The sequence below is a fragment of the Ailuropoda melanoleuca genome, chromosome 8 (genome assembly GCF_002007445.2).
Source record: "Ailuropoda melanoleuca isolate Jingjing chromosome 8, ASM200744v2, whole genome shotgun sequence".
Taxonomy (NCBI): Eukaryota; Metazoa; Chordata; class Mammalia; order Carnivora; family Ursidae; genus Ailuropoda; species Ailuropoda melanoleuca.
The window spans coordinates 36,340,280-36,362,043 of NC_048225.1; the positions used below are offsets into that span (position 1 = coordinate 36,340,280).

At 41.1% G+C, this 21,764-nt stretch overlaps 1 protein-coding gene across 1 annotated transcript; it reads right to left on the minus strand.

The window, feature by feature from the left end:
• Positions 1–971: 971 nt before the first annotated feature.
• Positions 972–17,335, minus strand: C8H11orf97 (chromosome 8 C11orf97 homolog). The gene is made up of 4 exons (XM_019792626.2): positions 17,058–17,335; positions 12,927–13,031; positions 5,264–5,392; positions 972–1,354 (listed from the first exon to the last, which is right to left on the minus strand). Exons 1-4 carry the CDS (start codon positions 17,200–17,202, stop codon positions 1,350–1,352), a joined length of 384 nt encoding a protein of 127 aa, XP_019648185.2. The 5' UTR covers positions 17,203–17,335; the 3' UTR covers positions 972–1,349.
• Positions 17,336–21,764: the final 4,429 nt, after the last annotated feature.

Sequence of the window (21,764 nt, forward strand, 5' to 3'; positions counted from 1 at the left end):
GCCCATGGTATTGTAACACTGTTGCATGTGACAGATGGTAGCTACATTTGTGGTGAACATAACATAATGTATAGAGTTGTCCAATCACTATGTTGTACACCTGAAACTAATGTAACATTGTGTATCAACTCTACTTCAACTAAAAAAAAAAGTTATATTTTAATGAACGGGAAATTTTATGATGTTATATTAAAAGGAATAATAAATGTATATACTACACAGAGTAATTTCACTTTTTTTTTTTTTTAGATTTTATTTATTTATTTGTCAGAGAGAGGGAGAAAGAGAGAAGGGAAAGAGCACAAGCAGGGAGAGTGGCAGACAGAGGGAGAAGCACGCTCCCCGTGAGCAGTAGCCCAATGCAGGATCGATTCCAGGACCCTGGGATCATGACCTGAGCCAAAGGCAGAAGCTTAACTGACTGAGCCACCCAGGCGTCCCGAACACAGAGTGACTTCAAACATGTAAAATAAAACATATGCATAGGAAAAAAGAATAAAAACATAACATGTTATCAGCGCTTGTTTCTGGGAATTAAATTCTAGATATTTTCCCCGTTACATCTCTGTTTCCAGCTTTTCTATACTTGCACATATATTACTTTTGACAAGGGGTGGCAGAGAATATTTTCCCCCTTCCTTTTAACTTCTTTTTAATTCAGTAGCATTAGTAAAATCCTTTTTTAGATCTCCATAAATTTCCTGGCTCCTTACTATTTGGTAGACAAAGTCTAGAGAAATGATGAGCTCTACCAAAACTAGCATTAAAAAGGTTGTCTCTGAGTCAGAGACGTTTCATCTACATCTTTCATTCACTAATTTATTTATTTGTAAATAAGTTGTAAATAAATAAATTTGTAAATAAATCATTGTTGTTGTTTTAATTAAGTAGGCTCCATACTCCACGTGGAACTTGAACTCACAACCCTGAGATCAAGAGTTGCATGCTCTACCAACTGAGCCAGCCAGGCACCTCTATTTTTTTTTTCCAATGGATGAACATAATTATACTATAGAGAGGGTTTATAATGCTTACCTTGAAGTAAAGACTCAATAAACATGCCTTTGTTCTATCATGTTTCACATATTTAATAAAATAAGCTAATTAGAAACTCAATGCATTTCAAATGTGCCAACTAAAAATAAGTATAATATTCTTCATTGTTTCCAGGTGCTTAGCAAACTTTACTAATAGCCTTTCATTGCCTTGGATTAATTTATAGATAGGAATTAATACCAATAATAAGAATAGACTTTTTTTTATACATCTTAAACTGTGAAACAAGCTTGGGTTCTGTTTTTCAGACATCAGGAGGAGGAAGCTTCTTCTCAATGAAGAATGTATTCATCTTATCCTAGAGTAAAGAAAACAGTGAACAAATCAGTAAGTTTTTACTTTGGGGAGATGTTTTTTAATCCCAACCCCATTTTAATCTAAATTTGACTTATGTTCCCAACAGTTCTTCATTTGGTAGAGCAGAATATAAAAGCCACACCCATGTGATCCAGATAACTGAAGAACCCACTGTTCAGTCTTCCAGACCCTGATTGCTCAGAGTACCGTGTCCCGACCAGTAGCATCGGCATCACCTGGGAGCTGGTTAGAAACACAGAATCCTAGGGGCACCTGGGTGGCTCAGTTGGTTAAGCATCCAACTTTTGATTTCAACGCAGGTCATGATCTCATGGGTTCTGAAATCGAGCCCTCTGTCGGGCTCCATGCTCAGTGGGAAGTCCGCTTGAGATTCTCTCTCTCCCTTGCCCTCTGCCTCTTCCCCCATTTGTGTGCATGCGCACATGAGTGCCCTCTCTCAAATACACAAATAAAGCTTAAAAAAAAAAAAAAAGAAAAGCAGAATCCTGGAGCCCACCCCACATTTACTGTATCAGAATCTGAATTTTAGTAAAATACCCATATCATTTGTAGACACATTAAAGCTTGAGAAGTACTGGGCTAGACAACTTTAGTTGTTGTTATTATATGCCACAGAACAAGAAGGAAATGACAGAAGGAAAGGAATGCAACTTGTTTGTATGATGAAGATAGCGGATGCTTCATAGTTTCTAACAGAAATGTGTTTTAGAAACTAAAATTAGATGATTGTGATTCTAAGTTTAAATTTTCAACTAATGGGTATTAAATGTTGGAAGAATCACAACTACAATGACCGTGCTCAAGTGAATAGGCAAAAGATGGCCATGAGGACTGGCTGAGTTATCTAACTGAAATATACTTTATGGGAGAAGTTCCTGGAAATATTGGAATCCATGGAAAACCTGTCTTTGAAAGCATCAGTTCTAAGGTGTATGTACAATATATGCAACTTTTCATGACTGAAACACTAAAATCAATAGGTTCCATTGCTTTTCTCTCTATTGTTTACATTCTGTTTAATTTAGTAGACACAAGTAGGGAAAACCATATACTTTTGTGTAGGGAGAGATTTATGTGGGTTAGCAGCAAGATGATTCGGACATAGTAGGCATCCAACATACTCTTCCTATTCCGTCATTCATTGGTCATCCTCATGACAAAAAGCGATTGAGTTCCTGCGGTGCCAGGCACCGTGCTAAGTGCATGGTGGGTAGTGAAGGAGACATGGTTCATGCTTTCCTGGAGTTTCTGATAGTGTATGAATTACTGCTGATCAATTTTTTAAAATTATCTGTGGACTTTGTTCATCTATGATATTTCTGCGCCTTGCATTTTTTTATTGATAATGAGAAAAGTCTAATTCTTCGTTATCAGTTTGATTCATGTAGATTGATCAGTTGTGATCGTAGAGCAGATGGTAGGAGTTCATATGGCAAAATGCAGCTGATAGCTGACAGAAATGAAGCTAAGATATGTAACTATAGCAGTTATATATTATAACATGATCACTGCTGGGGCACCTGGGTGGCTCAGTCTGTTAAGTGTCTCACTCTCACTCCTGATTTCAGTTCAGGTCATGATCTCAGGGTTGTGAGATCAAGCCCTGTGTCAGCCCTGTGCTGGGTGTGGAGCCTGCTTAAGATTCTCTCTCTCCCTCTCCCACTCCATACTACCCCACCCCCGCTCGCATGCATATGTTCTCTCTTAAAAAAAAAAAAAAGTTTATAACATGATCACCGTAAGTGCTTGACATGAGCTATAGATAGAGGCCTGGAGGCTGCTAGGAAGGTAGTGTGGATGAGTAAAATGAGTGGGAGCAATGAACAAGTCTCTCTTAAACTGTATGGATAAGAATAATGCAATTATTGTCAAAGTCAAACACGCATTTTTTAAAATCATAAGATCCCACCTGATGAAGTAGGCTATCTATTGGACTTTAACGTCTTCACATGAAGGTAATTTGTTCTTCAAACCAGTCTTATAATGTGGCATTTAGAAAATTATTCATTTTTAAAATAAATAGCTTTGGGAGTTTTCTTGGAATGATGAATTTACCCACTATAATTAGAACCTGACAAATTGGGTGGAAAGTTGAAATAAACAGCTCCCAATGGGCAAGGGGCCCAGACTTGAGTTGAATCAACCATTACTTCAGGACACTGCTATCTTTGTGGATTTTGAGTGCATTCGTCTCCCAGGATCGTTCTAACCCCACATCCCCTCAGCCCTGGCATTTGTGCGGGTTTAACTACCACCCCCACTGGTTACACCCTTGTTGTCCAGTGACTAGAAGTTACTGGAAGTTAAGAGCATTGTCTCAGGGACACAGGTTTGTAGTTCTGGCCTCACCACCTCCTAGACACAGGATCTTGAGTAATGTCTCTGGAGATTAAAACTTTCATCTTATGTGATCGTACAAATTTCATAGCTACCTCAAACACTGACTGTTGAGCCCAGCACATAGTAAATGTGACTGTCCCACTTTATTATAGAACCCAAATCTCCATACTGGTTCTTCTTTGCTACATGAATCCCTTCAGTAACAAGTTTTTTTCTTTTTTTCTTTGTTTGAACAAGTGACTCAGTCTCTTAGTGACTATATTTTCTCCCTATTGAATTCAGATCTTAGAGGCTGCCTTCCAGGAGACCCTTCTTCTTTGTGCCACTTTTTCTGAGTTCTCACCCCACTCTAGGTTCAACAGACCCCCCAGCTCTTGGGCACAGTTTGGCTCAGAGAGGCAATACTGTCTAGTGGTTAAAAGCCACTGGAGACTGGCTGTCTGGGTTCCAATCTCAGAATGTCCTCTCCCTAGCTGAGTGGCTCTTGGTAGATTATTCAACCTTGCTGTGCCTCAGTTTCCTAATCTATAAAGCGAATTGTATCTGTTTCATGTGATTCTTGTAAAGATTAAAGAGATCATGATACATGAAGGATCTAGAGTAATAAGTGTGGTGTAGCATTTGCTATTACGAGTCTTTTCTTGGATAAGATTACCCAAGATTCACATTTACCCACTCCTCTCTTCTCATCCCAGGATAACGTCCCAACTGTAGAACTTTTAGGATCCGTATACCCCACTTCAGGCCCCGAGAGTATCTGGACACTCTATGTGCTTCCATGCCAAGATCCCTGCGTTCTCCACATCCTGCCACCAATTTCCCGGCAGGCACCGGTTATGACAGTGAGGAATGAGTAATATTTTGTTCCAACCTTTACGTCTGTGAGGAACAGTGTGCTGGGCCCAGCTGGGTGGCCTTTTACCTCAAATAGGGAGAAATTCAGGGAGCCAGGCAAAGTAGTTGCCTGATTCTTCCTTAATTCCCTCACCTCCCTCTTTCCTCATCTCCACTGGTAGGCGAAGGGCTGGAAAAAAGGGACAGTGCAAGATTCCTCACCACCCGGGCTGGCTGTGTGCCAGAAAGGCTTCTGTGTTATAAAAAGCAGAGTCTGGAGTGTAACTCAAAAGCGTGAACTTCTGTTGTATCCGTGGGGTAATTTGCTCAGCTGAACTGTTAACTGTTTAAGTTCCATAATGAGGTAATGTGGCTAAGCTAAAAGTAATTCGGGAGAAGCAAATCGAAAGAAGATTACATCTCAGGGCGTCTGAATGGCTCAAGTCAGTTAAGCATCCGCCTTCGGCTCGGGTCATGATCTCAGGGTCCTGGGATCAAGCCTGGCATCTGGCTGTCCGCTCAGTGGGAAGTCTGCTTCTCCCTCTCCGTCTGTGCTCTTTCTCCCAAATAAATAAATAAAATCTTAAAAAAAAAAAAACGAGAGGAAGATTGCATTTTGATTGAGAACTTGAAATAAAGCCTACGCCACTGGGCTGTGAGCTACTCAGCACACTCGGGGCTTTCAGTAGGAGTTAAAAGAGTATCAGGATCTTACTTCTCAGCCCTCCGTGCCTCGAATAGTAGGACTTGGCTTGTGGCAGCAAACTGTTTCTGCTCGGCAGTCCTGGCTTCAAGCCTCCCACAGGGAGATTCCTTTTAATGCTCCAAATCCCTTCCAGGGCCACTGTCAATATTTTCAGAAGCAAGATGACAATTATTAGCTTAGTTCCTTTTCAGCACAACATCTTTTAGAAGTCTTTACTGGGTGATCACTTTTTCAGTCATTTGGGTGGAGGTTTATTTTGTTTGATTAATCAAACCACCCAAAGTCTTTAGCATTTGTTTAATCTCTTATTCCAGTTCATTCATTCAAATATTCCATAGGCAGTTAAACCTCTACAGTGCTATTAGACCATTTAGCTGGCCCCTGAGGTTATAGACGAAAAGTCAGTATAGAAACATATACAACAAAACACAAAAGGATAAGAAATAAATTAGTTAATATAGACACTTCATGAGGTCAGCCTTAACTGATTCTAATTTAATTCCTCAAAGTACAAATATTTCCGAAGACAATATAACCAAAAGTTACCATATTAATTCATCAAATACATTCAGCAATCTTCTAAAAGACTGAACTAGATTGAACTAGATGCGGTTTAATCCCTCCTTGAATGAAAACAACAAGCTCACTGGAAAACACCATAGACAAATACTCGGAACACGATGTCTACGCATTGATACAAACCAAATCGTAGGCTTAAGTCCTGATACCCTTCAGGAAGCATCGTTTTAGCTTTCATCTGCACTGGATTGTCCTCCGTATCCTAAAAGCACTTATTCACCTCTTGAGAGTCAGTCAACAAGCTTTTGGTGAAAATCTGTCATGTAGACAACTGTGACCCAAGTCACGTAAGATTATTCAGGTTAGTTAAATACGTTGTTTTTACCATTTCTGAAGCTGCAAATTATCATGCCTGAATATTCTCCATGGATCCAAAGCCACCTACTGGTATCCACACTCACCTCTGATTCCTCCCTAAAGGATTTGGGACTGTATAGTGATTAGGGACATGGTGTTTGGGTTCAGAGGGGATCTGGCTTTCAGTCTTTGCTTCACCACCTGCCAGTTGCATAGCTTTGGGCAAGTTATTGAGCCCACCACATCTCCGTTTCCTCAGTTTTGAGATGGGGATAATATCTAGCTCGAATAATCATTACAGGATTTGGATGAAATGGATTTAAAGGGCTCTGCACTCAATAAATGGTAGTTATTATTTTTTACAGGGACAATGGTTTTCCGGTCCAAGCATGGACTCAGATTCTGTTTCTAGAGGCACAAGCAATGAGCTGACTCATTCAAATGGAATGTCGATACTTGTCTCCCCCTCCCCACTCCTGAATGGAATAGCTGAAGCTGTCTGGCAAAGTTTATTTCTTCCCCTCTCCTCAAAGACCTTCAAGGAAGTCTCCACAATCCCCTTCTGTCAAGACCTTACAAAGTGTAAGCTGTTCCTTATATCTAACCCAAGTCGTTCCCCCACCCTTCCAGCCAGTTTCCTCTTCTTCTATCCTGTCTGTAGACAGAAAAGAGCTGCTTTCCAGCCTCTGGATAATAAGCTCCCAGATTTAGGAGTCCAAAGGTATTTATTAATTGCCTCCTGTGTACAACCCCCAATAAGAAACCATAGAAATGGATTTAGATTTGTTCCACATTGAGAGAAGTGCTGGTAAATGGAAAACAGTTTGAAATCGGGAGGCAGAACTATGTAGAAAAACCACATTAAATTAGAAAAGCCACACTAATCTAATCAAGTTGTGCTCTTTCAGAGGCAATCTGGAATCCAGGAATATCTGGAAGCTTACAACTTAATAGGGAAAATACCTCAAACGTAAATGTAGATGCTCGGAAATGCGTGAGAAAAATAAAAGCAAAATATAGTTTTGCATAAGTATTTGCTGTACTCAGCAGCAGAGGTTGCTGGAAAAAACAGCACTACTTTGATTTGATGTGATGTTTAGGCGAAGAAATTACAGAAGGTGATAAGTTCAACTGGAGAAAAAGAGGTCGGAAAAGAAGCACAAATGTCCTTCGGAGCACCTTCTTTGAAGAGAAGTCCAACTCCCTCTGTTCTGGGCATGTGCATTCCAGAAGGCAGAAGAAAGACAAAGAGGGGAGGAGAGCCAGGGGGGCCACAGTGTTAGCACACAACCTGAAAAGGAAAAGGTGGCAAAACAAGACAAAAGCTAAGAGAAAGATTCTGGAAGCCAGAATCTTCTGGAGAGCCTTTTCTCTTCCCTTCTCTGCCCCCAAGCCCTTCTACTCAGCGACCTTTCCAGGTGTGTTTTTATCCTGAAATGTAAAGTTACTAAACCATGACTTGATGCTAGAAATTTTAGCTGGGGGGCGGGGCGGGGGGACTGGCCTGGTCTTTCAGGGAAGATAAGCTCACCCTTCAAAAATATTTTTGTTTCCTTCAGCAGTCTCTGACTCTGAGTAATGAACAATAGAGCTTGAAAAGCCAGTTTGGAGCTATATCATTTGTGTCCCCTTTGTGTAAACACGGTCAGAGATTTGACCACAGGGAGAAAAATTTAAGTAATTTAAATTTATCTTGGGTGACTTCTAGGCTCTGTAATTAACTTGACATGACTTTGGTGTCTAGTAAATTCCTTTTATATTGTAGGTACACCAAATATTGTTGTTGAATGAATTAATGAATAACAAACATACCCACACTTGCTGAGCGAACTTTTACATTTTCTAAACTGGTATTAAGTGTAATAAGCCAGATTCAAGATTAAGTTTTTATGCATTCAGGGACATGTAGACATAAAGTCATGGATAGAGCAGGACACTTTTGAAATTCATTGAAAAAGGAGAAGTTGTGCTTCCAGGCACTTCCATGATTGCCTCATGAGCTCTGTCATAAAGAAAACATGCTAGGAATTCAGTTGCTTAACTTCAGACAAATCCCCCTCCTAATAGTAAGTTCACCCATACTTTCCTATGGAGCCCAGTGTTTTAGTACTTTATCAATGGTTGAGGGAAAATCCAGTCTGGACACTTACTGAAATCTCACTTTCATCAATCAGATTGTTGGGCGGGAATGCAGACTTGACCGTTTAAAAATTTAAACAAATCCAGTTAACGCATACATTGCTGCACAAATACACTTGGACACATGCATATACCTTGGGGTCCCCCGAATTCAGATAGACTTGGGTATATCCAAGAAATAATACATACTGTTTATCCATAGTCACTAAATGAATATATAGATATAGAAAGGCCAGGCAGGTAATGTAAGTTAGTAAGGCAGGCCAGGGGTAAGAAATAATTGGCTCTTCTACTCCTTTTATTTTTTTCCACTTTTGTTGGAGACATGGATAGAAGAGAAACACATTTTTTTCCTATTTCCACCCTGAGAGGAGGAAGTCTGCAGTGGAAGTGTGAACACGAAGAGTTTGTGATATGCCCCACCTAGCTAGGGACCTTCATGTGGTTGGGTAACAGAGTGGGCCGGCCAGCTAGGGCAGCATAAGCCAACTCCAGTCTCTGCTGCCACATGTGAACGTCAACTTGGCTGTCACATCTTTCTTTCTCCTCTCTCCCCCCTCTTCGCCCAAGATAATCTAGAAATCTAGATTCATATGTAAAAAGCCTTAATTTTTTAAATGTTGACAACTGGTTCACATATTTAAAAAAAAAAAAACAATGCAGAACAAATAAATATGTCTATATGTTTGTAAGATGAGCCTGGCATAGGGGTCAACCGTTTGGGATCCTGAGCCAAACTAAGATACCCCTGACAGTCTAATTAAGTGCTGATCTGGAGTGGGTATGGAGGATGGCTCTGTGGTTCTGGACTTGGACATTATGCCATGTCATGCATTTGGATGGATGATATATGGGAAGTAGGTCGAAGAGAGGTATGAGTTTCATTTTGGACATGTTGATCTTAAGTACTTATGGGACATCCAGTAAGAGAAATTGAGCCTGGACACAGACTTCAGATACAGACATATGACAGGAGGCAGTGGTAGAAACAATGGGAATAACTGAGATGATCCAGGGAGAGCCAATAGAACAAGATTAGAAGACTGTGGGTAACACCCTGGTAGGCATCAATATTTGGGAATGAGGGTGAGTGAAAAGAAGTTCTCAATGGAGGATGAGAAGAAATACCCAGAGAAGAGAAGAATAAGGACATTTTAGTGTCAAGGAATTTGAGGAAAAAACAAGGTTTAAGGAGAGAACCATCAATTATGTCAAATGTGCAGAAATCTCAAGGGCAGAACACGACCCATGGGACTTGGTCATAGTACATCGGTGGAAACACGATAGTGCATAGAAGGCCAATGGGATTTGGGATCAGGCCTGAGTTTTGGAATCCAGTTTTGCCACTTACTTAATGCATAACCTCAGACAGTAGAAACCTCTCAAAATGTCCGTTTACTCATCTGTAAAATGGGAATCTTATATACCTCTATCACATTTTATGAGGATTTGTAGAAGGCAAAATAAAGCCCCTGTCCTCATGCAGCTTATGTTCTTGTGGGACTGACAGTCAATAAAGTAGTATACAGACAAATACATGATTGCAGGTTGTGATTTAAAAAAAAGCAGAAAGAAGAAGGTGGTATAAAAGATTAGAGAGTAATTAGGGGAGTGGGTAGTTTCTACTTTAACCTGGGAGAGAGGTTACTTCTGAGAAGGTGACATTTGAGCTCAAACTTGAAGAGGGAGAAAGACTTTTGATGGTCTAGGGGAAGTGGAAAGGTTCTGAGGTGAAAATGGGTTTGGCATGTTCCAGAACATCAAGGAAACCCATATGACTAAAGTGGGGTGGGAAAATACAGGAGCTGAGTTCAGAAAGGTGAGCCAACAGTATAAGGGGACTGAAATCTAGACCAAGGATCATAAGGAGCCATCAGAGGATTTTGAACATAGAGGTGGTGTACGATGATTTATGTTGTAAGAGATCCCCTTGGGTTCTGTGCAGAGAATGGACAATGGGGACAGCAGTAGAAGCTGCTAGACGATGCTACTGCTGAGCTTGCAAGAAATGATGGGGACTTGGACAAGGCTGCCGTTGGGGTGATTCAGGATGTGTTTCCAATGTAGATTCGACAGGATTAGCTGAGGGACTGGATATGAAGTTTGAAGATTTGACTTCTAGGTGTTTGGTGTAAGCGATGGAGTGAATGGTGATGCCCTTTCCTGAAATGGGGAAGAGCTTTTGAAGAGTGGTACAGAACAGGAATTCTGTTCTGGATATGTTCAGGGCGAGATGCCTAGTAGACATCCGGGTGGGAAGTTAAATAGGCTTTTGGGATTTGACAGGGAAAGCAGAGGCTAGAGATACAAATTTCGGAGTCGTTAGCACACAGGGCTAGATGAGATCACTCAGGGAGTGAATATAGATGGAGAGAAGGGCCTGAGACTGAGGTCCCCAAAGTTTAGAGGTGAGGAGGAGGGAGAGCCAGCAAAGACGACGGGGAATCGTACCAGCAAAACCAGGAGATTGGGGCGTGCTGACCTGGAGGCTAAGCTGACGAAGTGTTCTCAAAGGGAGGCAGTAAACAATTACGTCAGATGCTGCAGAGAAGTTGAGTTTGATGGGTTCCTGGATTGTATTAGACTTTCAAGATCATCTGATTTGACCTTCAAGAGGAACGTCATTCACCATCCGGACAAGAACAGTTTCCCTGGGGTTGGGGAAACCAAAGCCTATTTGCAATGGGTGAAGGAGTAAATAAGAAGTGGAGAAGTGGAGGCAACGGGTCTAGTGTACTTACTCTTAACATCCAGGAAGAGCTGCCATCGGAGCCAGACAAGTCCCTAAAGTTCTGTGCAGATTTCTGTGTGTAAGTGACAAGCTGTGCTCTCCAGAAAGAGAAGCCCCAGCTTTCATCATATATTTAAAGGAGTATGTGTCCGAAAATCCTGCGATAGAAAGTTCAGTGGCTGGCCCAGAGCTGCCCTCGCCGAGAGTACGCAGGAGGCGTGGCACCCCCTCGAGGGGCTGGCTCCCTGTTGTGGCCAAGGACACAGGCTGTCCAGCCTTTTTATTTATTTTTTTAAGAACAGAAAAAGAAAAAAAATTAGTAGCTTGTTTTCCGTAACTAAAGCCCCTTTAAAACCTAACCTTACAGAATCTACTCTCAGCTTTAAAGGATTTTCTAAGCACCTCTGTGCGACCTCTGGTGGATGTTATGAAAACGTAGCCCAAGTATTTCCATTTTATATGAAGGACATTTGAAAAGATTGCTTAGAAAAATTATTATTATTCAATAAGAATAATACACCATCTAACTGATATAAAAGTTATAAATTTGTATGTGTATAAATGAAAGTAACCCCAGAACAGACTAGTATAAGACTTAAACCCTTTTTAACCACTAGGGGAATAGTACATGTCGACTTGGATTCGGAGAAACAATTCCGTAAGTCACTCTGCATCGGTTCACAGAGTACAAAATAAACATTGTATTTTCCTTCTAGACACAGTATGAATAAAATTGGCCATTTTGCTGGTCTCTCCTTTTGTAAGAATGGGCAATACGGAAGGCCTAACATGTGTTTGCATGGCTGGTTTTGCAATGGAAAGGGGGCAAATACGTCAGAGTTGGGGAAAAAATGCACTTCTAGGCCTGCAGCATCTGTGCTTAGGAATCCTTAGAGAATTTGGGCCCTAGCCGCTGAGTATTCAACAGTCCTTCTCCTCCTCAGAAAATGTCAAGTTCTCTGAGTTCAAGAGTCACGTGTTATGGTTCCTTTCTTTCTTCTAGGAATGCTAGTACCCAAGAGGTTTGCAATAAAAACCTGATGATTTGAAAAGTGTGATATGTGCACCTTGTAATCATTGAGAAGGAATCATGAGAAGAAGGAACTCTAGTAGTTTCAAAATAAGATCTGAGAGGGGGGCGCCTGGGTGGCTCATTCAGTTAAGTCTGACTCTTGACTTCAGCGTGGGTCTTGGTCTCAGTGTTGTGAGTTCAATTCCCACACTGGGCTGCGTGGAGCCTACTTTAAAAATCTGTGAGGGATCCTGGGCTTCTAGAGCATATCATTTTCTCAAATGAACTATCAATGCCTAGACAGACATAAACTACATGTACACACAATAAAATCCTTGGGTGATCTGACCTATTTAAATGACTTCGATTCTTCTGGGTCAGTGATCTTCAGATTGGGTCCCTGGATCATCAGCCTCAACACCAACTGGGAACTTGGTAGAAATGCAAATTGCTGACCCCCCCACCCAAGAACTACTGAGCCAGTGACTCTAGGGATGGGTCCCAGCAATCTGCTTTTAGCCGGTTCCCAGGGAATTCTGATGAAATCTAAACTTTGGGAACCACTGCTACTGGTCACACCTATATTGATAAAGATTGAAGAGGCTATTGTGCTCTTCTTAGAAAAAATTCTACTTCTCATTAAATAGAAATAATTCCACTAAAAATGTGGACAGCAACGTAGGTACTGATACCTAGTTCATTTTTTGTAAATACAAGCTCATTTGGACACAGGCAAGATAATTATAAAAATTATAATTGTAAGTTATAATGATAAAATTATAAAAATAAGTTCCCAAGGATCCATTTTCCTTTTGATAGGCATGGTTTTGTAATAAATAAAATGATCACTCTACCATCAAATAGGTAATTTCATATTCATTTCGGAAATATGCTTCATTTGTCACTGGGATTACCTGCAGGTGGATTTTTAACGTGGCACTCATCTCTTTTAGCATAAAGTTCTTCTTCTAGTACTTCCTTAATTCTCTTGTGTGGCTCAGAATACAAGAATTTCTTCCCTATAAAGGCATTAATAAAATTGGTTATTGATCATAAATTATGCCAAACTCTCTAGCCATTATACCTACATGAATAACCATTTCTTAAAAAGACACATCCCTCCATACAAACAGCAGATGATTCACCCTGCAACTCTATTTTGGAAAGATCCCTTTCTGGTTCTTTTGGGACTTTACACTTTCACATAATTCCTGAACTTTTGTGGTTAAGTGACAGATATCTATTTTAGGCGTTAGGAAGAAATACATGGAGTGTCCTTCATTAGCTTCAAGAAAACTCTTTATTCGACAAATCCTTATTAACGACCTACTCTGTGCCAGGCATTGGCTAGGGGCAGAGGACAAGCAACGAATAAGACAGGTGTGTCCATGGAGCCTACAATCCAGCTACACAGCACAGAACAACCTCAGCCTTATTGAGTCATCATTTTGAGAGGTAGACGTGAATTGTAGTAGTGGATCACTATGGACATAGGACTTTCTCCTGGCCTCTAATCCTGGCCCTATAGGACATCGCTGCTATTGCGGAGGACTGGCTTATTTTTTCTAAGTACCTTAGCAATATTTCTTCTGCTCAGCCCCCAGAGTTCTGTGCTACCTGGCACTGTCTCCCCAGTCTCTCCTGTCAGCCCATCTCTCTTGCTCTCTGGGCTCCAGTGAGGCCCTTCTGTCAATTCCCACATCAAAGCCTATGTACATTCTATTTTGTGCCTGAACTGCCTTTCTCCTAATATTTTTGCCTGGGTAATTTCTACTCAAATGTCCAGTCTAGGCTTAAAGGTCAGTTCTCTGGGGAAGATTTCTCTGACTCTAAAATCCTGAAATGTCCCAGGATACTTTTTTGCATAGGACTCTCCTCTTTCCTTTCATTTCATTTATTGCAATTTGTGTATGTCTTCATTTGTTTTGTATGCCATTATTTATGCAACTCTTAGTTGAATATACGTCTTCCTTATCAGACCATAAATACCGTAGGGCAGGGATGTTTTCTGCTCAGTTCATGAAAGTCCCAGGGCAGAATCTGGCATAGTAATAGACCAAATGTGTGTTCAAGAAGAACTCAGCATTGTTAAATTAGATGGAGCTCAAAGACTATTCTTGTGCATGGATGCCAATGCAGCCTTGCGAATGTCAGGGAACCAGTAGCTCTAGTCGTAATACTCAAAAGCTCAATGCAAGGAACCATGGAAAACCTAACCAACCCAATACTTTAGCTATTTAAGATGTGACTTTAAACTCACAACAGCAGGTGCCTCATCTTTCCCAGACTAACCAATCAAAAACACAAGTGAATAGATTTGACTTTTGTACAGACTGGCCCAAACGGGGTAAGAGATTACTGCCTCTGGCTGTGGTCCTGGGTCCCTCCTGGTCATGAAAACTCAAGCACACCCTCAGACACGATCAAGGTAGAATTAGATACTTTCTGCATCTCGTTTTTGTTTCCCAAAAGTTAGGAGTCATAGGAAAATGAGGTGGGGGTTAGCTTTACTCAAGCTTAACTTTGGTTTCAATTTTTTTGGCTAAATCATGGTCCTAAGGCAGAAAAGGGTTTAAGAAACATGGTTAAGAAGGAAGAAAATCCTGTAACAGCTCAGTAGAATAGAAGAGATCCCCTGCTCTAAGTTCAAGTCTCTTGATGAATTTCAGCCCTGCTGCTCCAAGAATTTACAGAGGAAATCACTAAAGGTTTTGAGAAACTGTGAAAAATTAGAGTAGCAAAGAGCTTAGTATAGGCAAATATTCCCGCTCCAAGAAGGAAAGAAGGAAGGATGGAAAGGAAGAAGGAAGGAAGGAAGGAGCAGGAAAGAGAATGAAAGAAGGAAAAAAGAAAAAAAATTCTACAAAGTCTAACATAGAAGTTTGATGTTGATCTTTACCAACATTTTGAGTGGGTTAGCCAACAGATGGCTTGTGAGTACAGATATTGAGAAACAGTGATCCCTAAGTGTTGAGGACTGCTAAGAACAATATTATTCCAGACTAAACTGTTTTCTTTTGTAAAGAGTTAATAACAATTGCTATAATTTATTGGATGCTACCATACATATATTATTAGCTTCTTACATATATTATTTCCCTTTCTCAGAATCACACTGTGGGCAGATATAATTATTCCTATTTTATAGTTGAGAAAGTAACTCTCAGAAATCACTAAACTAGCCATAAAAATTAAAAGCCATGCCTACCTGACATTCCCAAACTCAAGTTACTAAACTCAAGTTACTAAACTAGCTAGATTAGGAAGATGTCATAGCCACAGTGTACCTGCATTTCAGCAAGGCATTTGTTAAAGTGTGTTTGTAGGAGGCAGAATGCCCATGCCGAAGATACTGAATCAGGTCAGGGACTTCCAGAGACTCTCCTTGGAACTGTTGGGACTACCACCTAGTTTGCTAATTTGGATATAGGGAGGCACTGCCTAGTCACTGATTGTGAGAATGGCACAAACTTCCTAAACTCAAGACTCAAAAGGCTGCTTCTATACCTGGAATGAAGTGCTAAAAATTCATAGAATGGTACTGATGGGGATAAATATAATGACTTGTATTTAGGATGAAACAAATTAACTGCATAAATAACAGATAGGAAAAGCCTGGATCAAATGTTTTCAATTGGACAACAGGGGAAAGAGAAACTAAGGATGTCATAGACTGCATTTGTTATATGTATTGGACACATGCCTTAATTCATCACTCACTTCTCTGCAACTTGCCCAATGCCTGGCATGTAGTAAGGCCTCAGCATTTGTTGAATTGATGAGTGAATGATTAATTCTACCTTCTACTCCTACAGGACTCCACAGGACTAAAGAACCTTTCATTTCTAACATCTTTAATGGGAAAATTCTCAGACACAACTTGAAGTCAGAGTAAGGACTTACTTAAATATATTGAATACTTATATAAACTGAATTTAGTTGCTCTAGGTAAGGCCTCTGCATGCTGTTGATAATCAAAAGAATGAGGAGGTATCCTAGTCATATTGGGGCGGATGCTGAGGGAAAAGGCCCTTTCTCTAGGAGACACTGGTTCTGCAGCTCCTTAATGAGGTGTCCCGGGAGCAGGGTGTGTGGCCCCTGAGGCAGAGAAGCCCGTGGAGCTGTTTCAGCCCCATCTTGCCTCCTGGGGTCACTGCAACCTGAGACTGGTCTCTAGAGAGGCAATCAAGGAGGCTATGCAGAAGGGCCAGAAACTGCTGGCATTCCTCTTTGGCTTATTTCCCCATCATCATTCCTTAGCACTTCCTGAAAACCTGTAGAGCACAAGGGACTGTGAAATATAAATTCATGGAACAGTATGGATGAGCGCCGAGGCCTGGAGCCGACTCAAGCTTCAGCCACGTTGGTTGTGACTCTGGGCCAGAACCACCTTTACTCACTTGAATATTGTTTGTGTGTTTGGCAAGGCAAGGAAGGAAACCATGTGTTAGAATGTGGCCGGTAATTGTGAGATTCTAAAAGCACCAGGTAGTAATAACTGATGAACTGAGAGTCCAAGACAGGGAGGTTAAGTGTTTTAAGTACTTCTCCAGCATTGACTGAGTCACTGTAGGCAAGTCACTTCATTTCCACCAGGCTAGACCTCAGTCTCCTGGTCTGTAAAATGAAGGAACTGGCAAAAATGATCCACATGTTTCTCTGTGTGTGTATATATATAGATGTTCATAAATTTTATATTTCCTCATATATAAACTTCAAATTTATATAGTACAGGTTTTTATAAGTATATATACACACACATTTTTTTTCAATACCTTCCAGACCAACGGCACTACCTATTAGGTTGGAGGCTACCTGGGCTCAGGTAGCCATTTATTAAGGAGACTTCGGGAAAACGGACCGGATGCTTTCTGCCACAGCGCCATCAGCGCCTCCGCCCTTGCCAGAGCAGCAGCTCTGCCCTCTCCCTCCAACACCTTCGCGGCTTCGGCGAGTCTCACCCCGGTTCCCCCCAGGTCCCCTTTCACGCGTTCGACCCGTCCCACGTCCCTGCGCGCAGGGGGCGCGGCCGGAGGGGAACTCACACTGTTTGCAAGACTCCTGGGGGCCGCCGCCCGGCTCCCCGCGCGCCCCACAGCCCAGCCCGGCCGGCTGCCGAGGCTGTTCCCCGTCGCGGCCCGCCTCCGGCGCCGCCACCGCGGTCACCACCACCGCTTCCTCCCGCCTCATGCCGCGGGGATCTTCTTCGCAGCCGGAGGCCCGGGGCCTTCTCGGCTCCGCCGCAGGCTGCCTGGGAACGCCCGGCGTCGCTGGTTACCATAGTGACTGCGGATCCTCGCGTCCCCAGGCGCTCTCCGCGAGCTTCTCCCAGGCCCCAGGGGTCCCGCGCGCCCAGGGTGGAGCTGAACTTAGGGAGCTGCGGTTACCTTCCGACCAAAATAGCCAAATCTCACGGCTGTTTCTCACTCCAGCGTCGCAGGAGTAGCTTAACTATTCCCAGTAGGGAAACAGAGACTCAGAAAAGCTAAGGAAATTAGCCGAAGTCACATGGCCCAAGAATAGATCACCACCTGGTACAGGTAAGGGTGGGAGCCCGTACTAGACAGGTGAGCTCAAGGTGAGGTCGCTAGTTCCACACAGCGTTGCGCTCCTCGCGTCCCACTCCCTGCTACGCACGATGTGCTCAAATAAATGAATGCTGAGGATCCCAAACTCTTGGGCGAAGTGGTTTTTAAACAACTCTTGTTTTCAAGCACTTTTATACTCACGATCTATTTCAATCTATATATATTAACTAATTTCACAGATGAGAAACTCAAATTCAGAGAAATTTGATCTGAGTAGCAAGTGGGGAAATCCAGAGCTTTATTTGGAGCACGAGGTTACTCTTGTTTTGTCTTTGCAGTCATTAACAAGTAAATTATGGCGTGTTGTTAATTTTATGAAGGCTAAATACGCATTATTTTACAGTCATTCTTCTACAACCTTGTAACCAAATACAGGGACCCCATCTGCCTCTATTTCATCCCAGAAGCAACCACTTCCATCCTTCTTGGCTTGATAATTTAGGATTTACGACCATAAAATGAAATGTTTATTTTGATGTTTCATGTTTTTCAATCTTAGGTATCATATGTTGATTTCCTACTTTGAAAGATAAGAATTTAGCTCTCCTTCATTATTCTCACCTCACATATACTTACTTCCCCCTCAAACTCCTAATATAAATAAACTGAAATTCTGGCTAGAGCATTTATATTACTGCCACTATGTTAACTCTTTTCATAGCTGAGCTATGTAATATCCTACAGTCAGTTTTCCTTTCTGCATAACCTTTTAACTTTCTGGAGTCAGTAACTGTCTTGGCTTTTAATTTGCTTGTTTTTTAATGTCCTTATCACTACTGAATTCCCAAACTCTTCCTCCTTGCATGAATCTACTAATATGCTCAAACACAAAAGGAATTCTGCCAATTTTATCTTTTTTAAAAAGTCCTGGGCTGGAGCACCTGGGTGGTTCGGTTCAGTCAGTTAAGCAAGTGGGACTCCTGGTTTCAGCTCAGGTCATGATCTCAGGCTGGGGAAATCGATCCCCACATGGGGCTCAGCACTCCTGGTGGAGTCTGCTTCAGATTCTCTGTCCCTCTCCCTCTGCCCCTCCAGCTTGTGCGCTCTCTCACATGTGTGTGCACGCTCTCTCTCTCAAATAAATTAAAAAACAAAACAAAAGTAAAACAAACAAACAAAATTTGCTGGGGTGCTTGCTCTCTAGACCTGTGGTTGCACAGCTGTTGTCTAGGGATTATGTCCCTCTGCCACCATGGCTCTCTCATGCATTGGATCCTTAGTTTTGTGTATCCCATCTTTTCTGTTTCTTGGTATACTTACTTATTTGGTGAAGTGTAGTCCCAGTAGATTGTTGAGAAATGGTGTGTGGGAGATAAAATGTCCAAGTCCTTCCAGGTTTGAAAGTGTCTAATTTCACTCTCTACTAATGTGGAAGTTTGGCTGGGTAAAGAACTTTAGATTGGAAATGATCTTTCCTCAGAATTTTAAGGTCATTGTACCATTGTCTTCAGGCATCCAGTGTTGTCTTAGAGAATTCTGCTGACATTCTAGTCCTTGCCCCTGGTACAGGCCCTTTTCTTTTTCTTTCTTTCTTTCTTTCTTTCTTTTTTTTTCTTTCTAGAAACTTGGAGGTTCATCTCTTTGTCCTCATTGTTTTCAAATTTCATGTGGATACATCTCAATATGGATAAAATTTTCATCCATTTTGGGGGACACTCAACAGATCATTTCAATCTAGAAATTCATGTCCTTCAGTTTAGAGAACTTTTCTTGAATTATTTTATTGCAACTTCTTTGTTTTCTCTGTTCTTTCTGGAACTCTTGTTATTTGTATGTTAGTGCTTCTGATTTGTCCTCTAATATTCTGATCTATTTTTCCTATCTCGTATGTCTATTTTTACACTATTTTCTAGGAGACTTCCTCAATATTATTTTCTAAATTCTGTTTTTCACTGCCACTATCATATTTTTGATTTCTCAGAGCTCTCTGAATATTCCTTTTTATAAAACGTCTTGGCCTTATATCATGCATACAATATCTTATGTCTCTGAGGATATCAATGATATACTTTATTTCCAGTGTTCTTTTCTTCTCGTATAATTGCTGCTTCTGCCAAGTTACCTATTCCTGTTTGTTTTGATCTCAGTAGCTTTCCTCAGTAGCTTTCAGAAGGTCCTTGACTGTCTTGCCTTATCTAGCAGTGGAAGATATGAATCTGTGCGTATGGTGGGGGTTATTAACTGGGGGTTTCACTGATGGGTGATCTGGACTATTCAGTATGGAACCCCTGATGTCAGTATTTGAAGTTCTTATCTCCTGAACTGCTCTGATGCTTCATGGAGTGAGTCCTCCAATCTCTCTGCTGGAGGCTAGTCTGGCGCCAGTGCCCTGGGAAGTAAGTGCGAGAGGACAACTCAGGGCTCAACGTGAAGGATGTAAATATTCATGAAATTCCCCTGTGCAGTATGGGGGTCCTGCCCTCAACTGTGCTTTGTACCTTCCAGTCTAGAGGGCCTCTGTTTGGCTTCCTCCAGAGAATTACCTCCACTCTTCTGCTGGGGTGGGAGTCAGCCATCTAGTTGCTCAGAATGGGGAAACTGGAGGTCTAATTGCTTTATTTTTATCGTGGTAAAATACACAGAAAATTTAACCATTTTTAAGCATACAATTCAATGGCACTAAGTATACTCACAGTGTCATACAACCATCACCACTCTCCATTTCTAGAACTTTTTTCATTATCCCAAGTAGAAACTCTGTACCCAACACAATAATTCTCAACTTTCCCCTCTCCGAACCCCTGATAAGCTCTAGTCTAGCTCCTGTCTCTATGAATTTGACCACTTTAGGTACCTCTATGAGTGGGATCATATTATTTTACCTTTTGTGTCTGGCTTATTTCACTTAGCATAATGTGGTTTTTTTTAAAGATTTATTTATTTATATGCGAGACAGAGAGAGAGAGAGTGGGGGAGGGGCAAAGGGAGAGAATCTTTCAAGCAGACCTCCCCCTGAGCACAGAGCTGGACGTGGAGCTCAATCCATGAGATCACGACCTGAGCTGAAACCAAGAGTTGATTCTTAACAGACTGAGCTACCCAGGCATCCCACTTAGCATAATGTTTTTAAAGGTCATCTATGTCATAGCATATATGAGAACTGCATTCTTTTTTAAGGTCGAATAGTATTCAGTTGTATAGATATACCACATTTTCTTATTTATCTGTTGATGGATGTTTGGGTTGTTTCTACCTTTGCCAGTTTTCAATAATGCTGCAATGAGCATTGACATACAAGGTATCTATTTGAGTTCCTGCTTTCAATTCTTTTGAGTGCATATCTAAAACTGGAATTGCTGAATCATATGGTAATTCCATGTTTAACTTCTTAAGGAACCATCAAACTTTTTCAAGCGGTTACACCGTTTTACATTCTCAACAGCAATGCACAAGGGTTCCAGTTTCTCTACATCCTTGCCAACCCTTGTTACCTTCCTTTTTAAAAAAAAAAAATAATAATAGCCAACTATCCTAGTTAGTGTGAAGTGGTATCTCTTTATGGTTTTGATTTGCATTTCTCAAAGGACTAGTGATGTTGAACATCTTTTCATATGCTTATAGGATTTCTATATATCTTCTTCAAAGAGATGTCTATTCGAGTATATTGCTTGTTGGATTCTTTGTTGTTGAGTTGTAGGAGTTCTTTATATATTTTAAATATTAATGTCTTATCAGATGTGTGACTTGCAAATATTTTCTCCTATTCCGTGGGCTGCCTTTTCCTTTTATTGATAATGTCCCTTGAATTTAAAAAGTTTTAATTTTGATGCAGTCCCATTTATCTGTTTTTCCATTTAATGTTTTTGCTTTTGGTGTCACACCCAAGAAACCACTGCCAAATCCAATATCATGAAGATTTCTCCCCATATGCTTTCTTCTAAGAGTTTTATAATTTTAGCTCTTACATTTAAGCCTTTGACCATTTTGAGTTAATTTTTGTATTAACATTACAGTATGATATATGAGTCTAACTTTATTCTTTTGTATGTGGATAACCAGTTTTCCCAGCACCATTTGTTGAAAAGACTGTTTTTTCCTCCATTGAATTGTGTTGACACCCCTGTCAAAAGTCAATGGCCCCAGGGAAATTCAAATCAAAACCACACTGAGATACCACCTCACGCCAGTTAGAATGGCAAAAATTGACAAGGCGGGAAACAACAA

What these genes read in the sequence shown, in the direction of transcription:
- C8H11orf97 (XM_019792626.2), bottom strand. Translation starts at nt 17,202, where the DNA reads ATGAGGCGGGAGGAAGCGGTGGTGGTGACCGCGGTGGCGGCGCCGGAG. An exon ending in CCAGGAGTCTTGCAAACAGT is followed by an intron (nt 13,032 to 17,057) that starts GTGAGTTCCCCT and finishes ATGCCTTTATAG; the next exon opens with GGAAGAAATTCTTGTATTCT. An exon ending in CGTTAAAAATCCACCTGCAG is followed by an intron (nt 5,393 to 12,926) that starts GTAATCCCAGTG and finishes AAATATTGACAG; the next exon opens with TGGCCCTGGAAGGGATTTGG.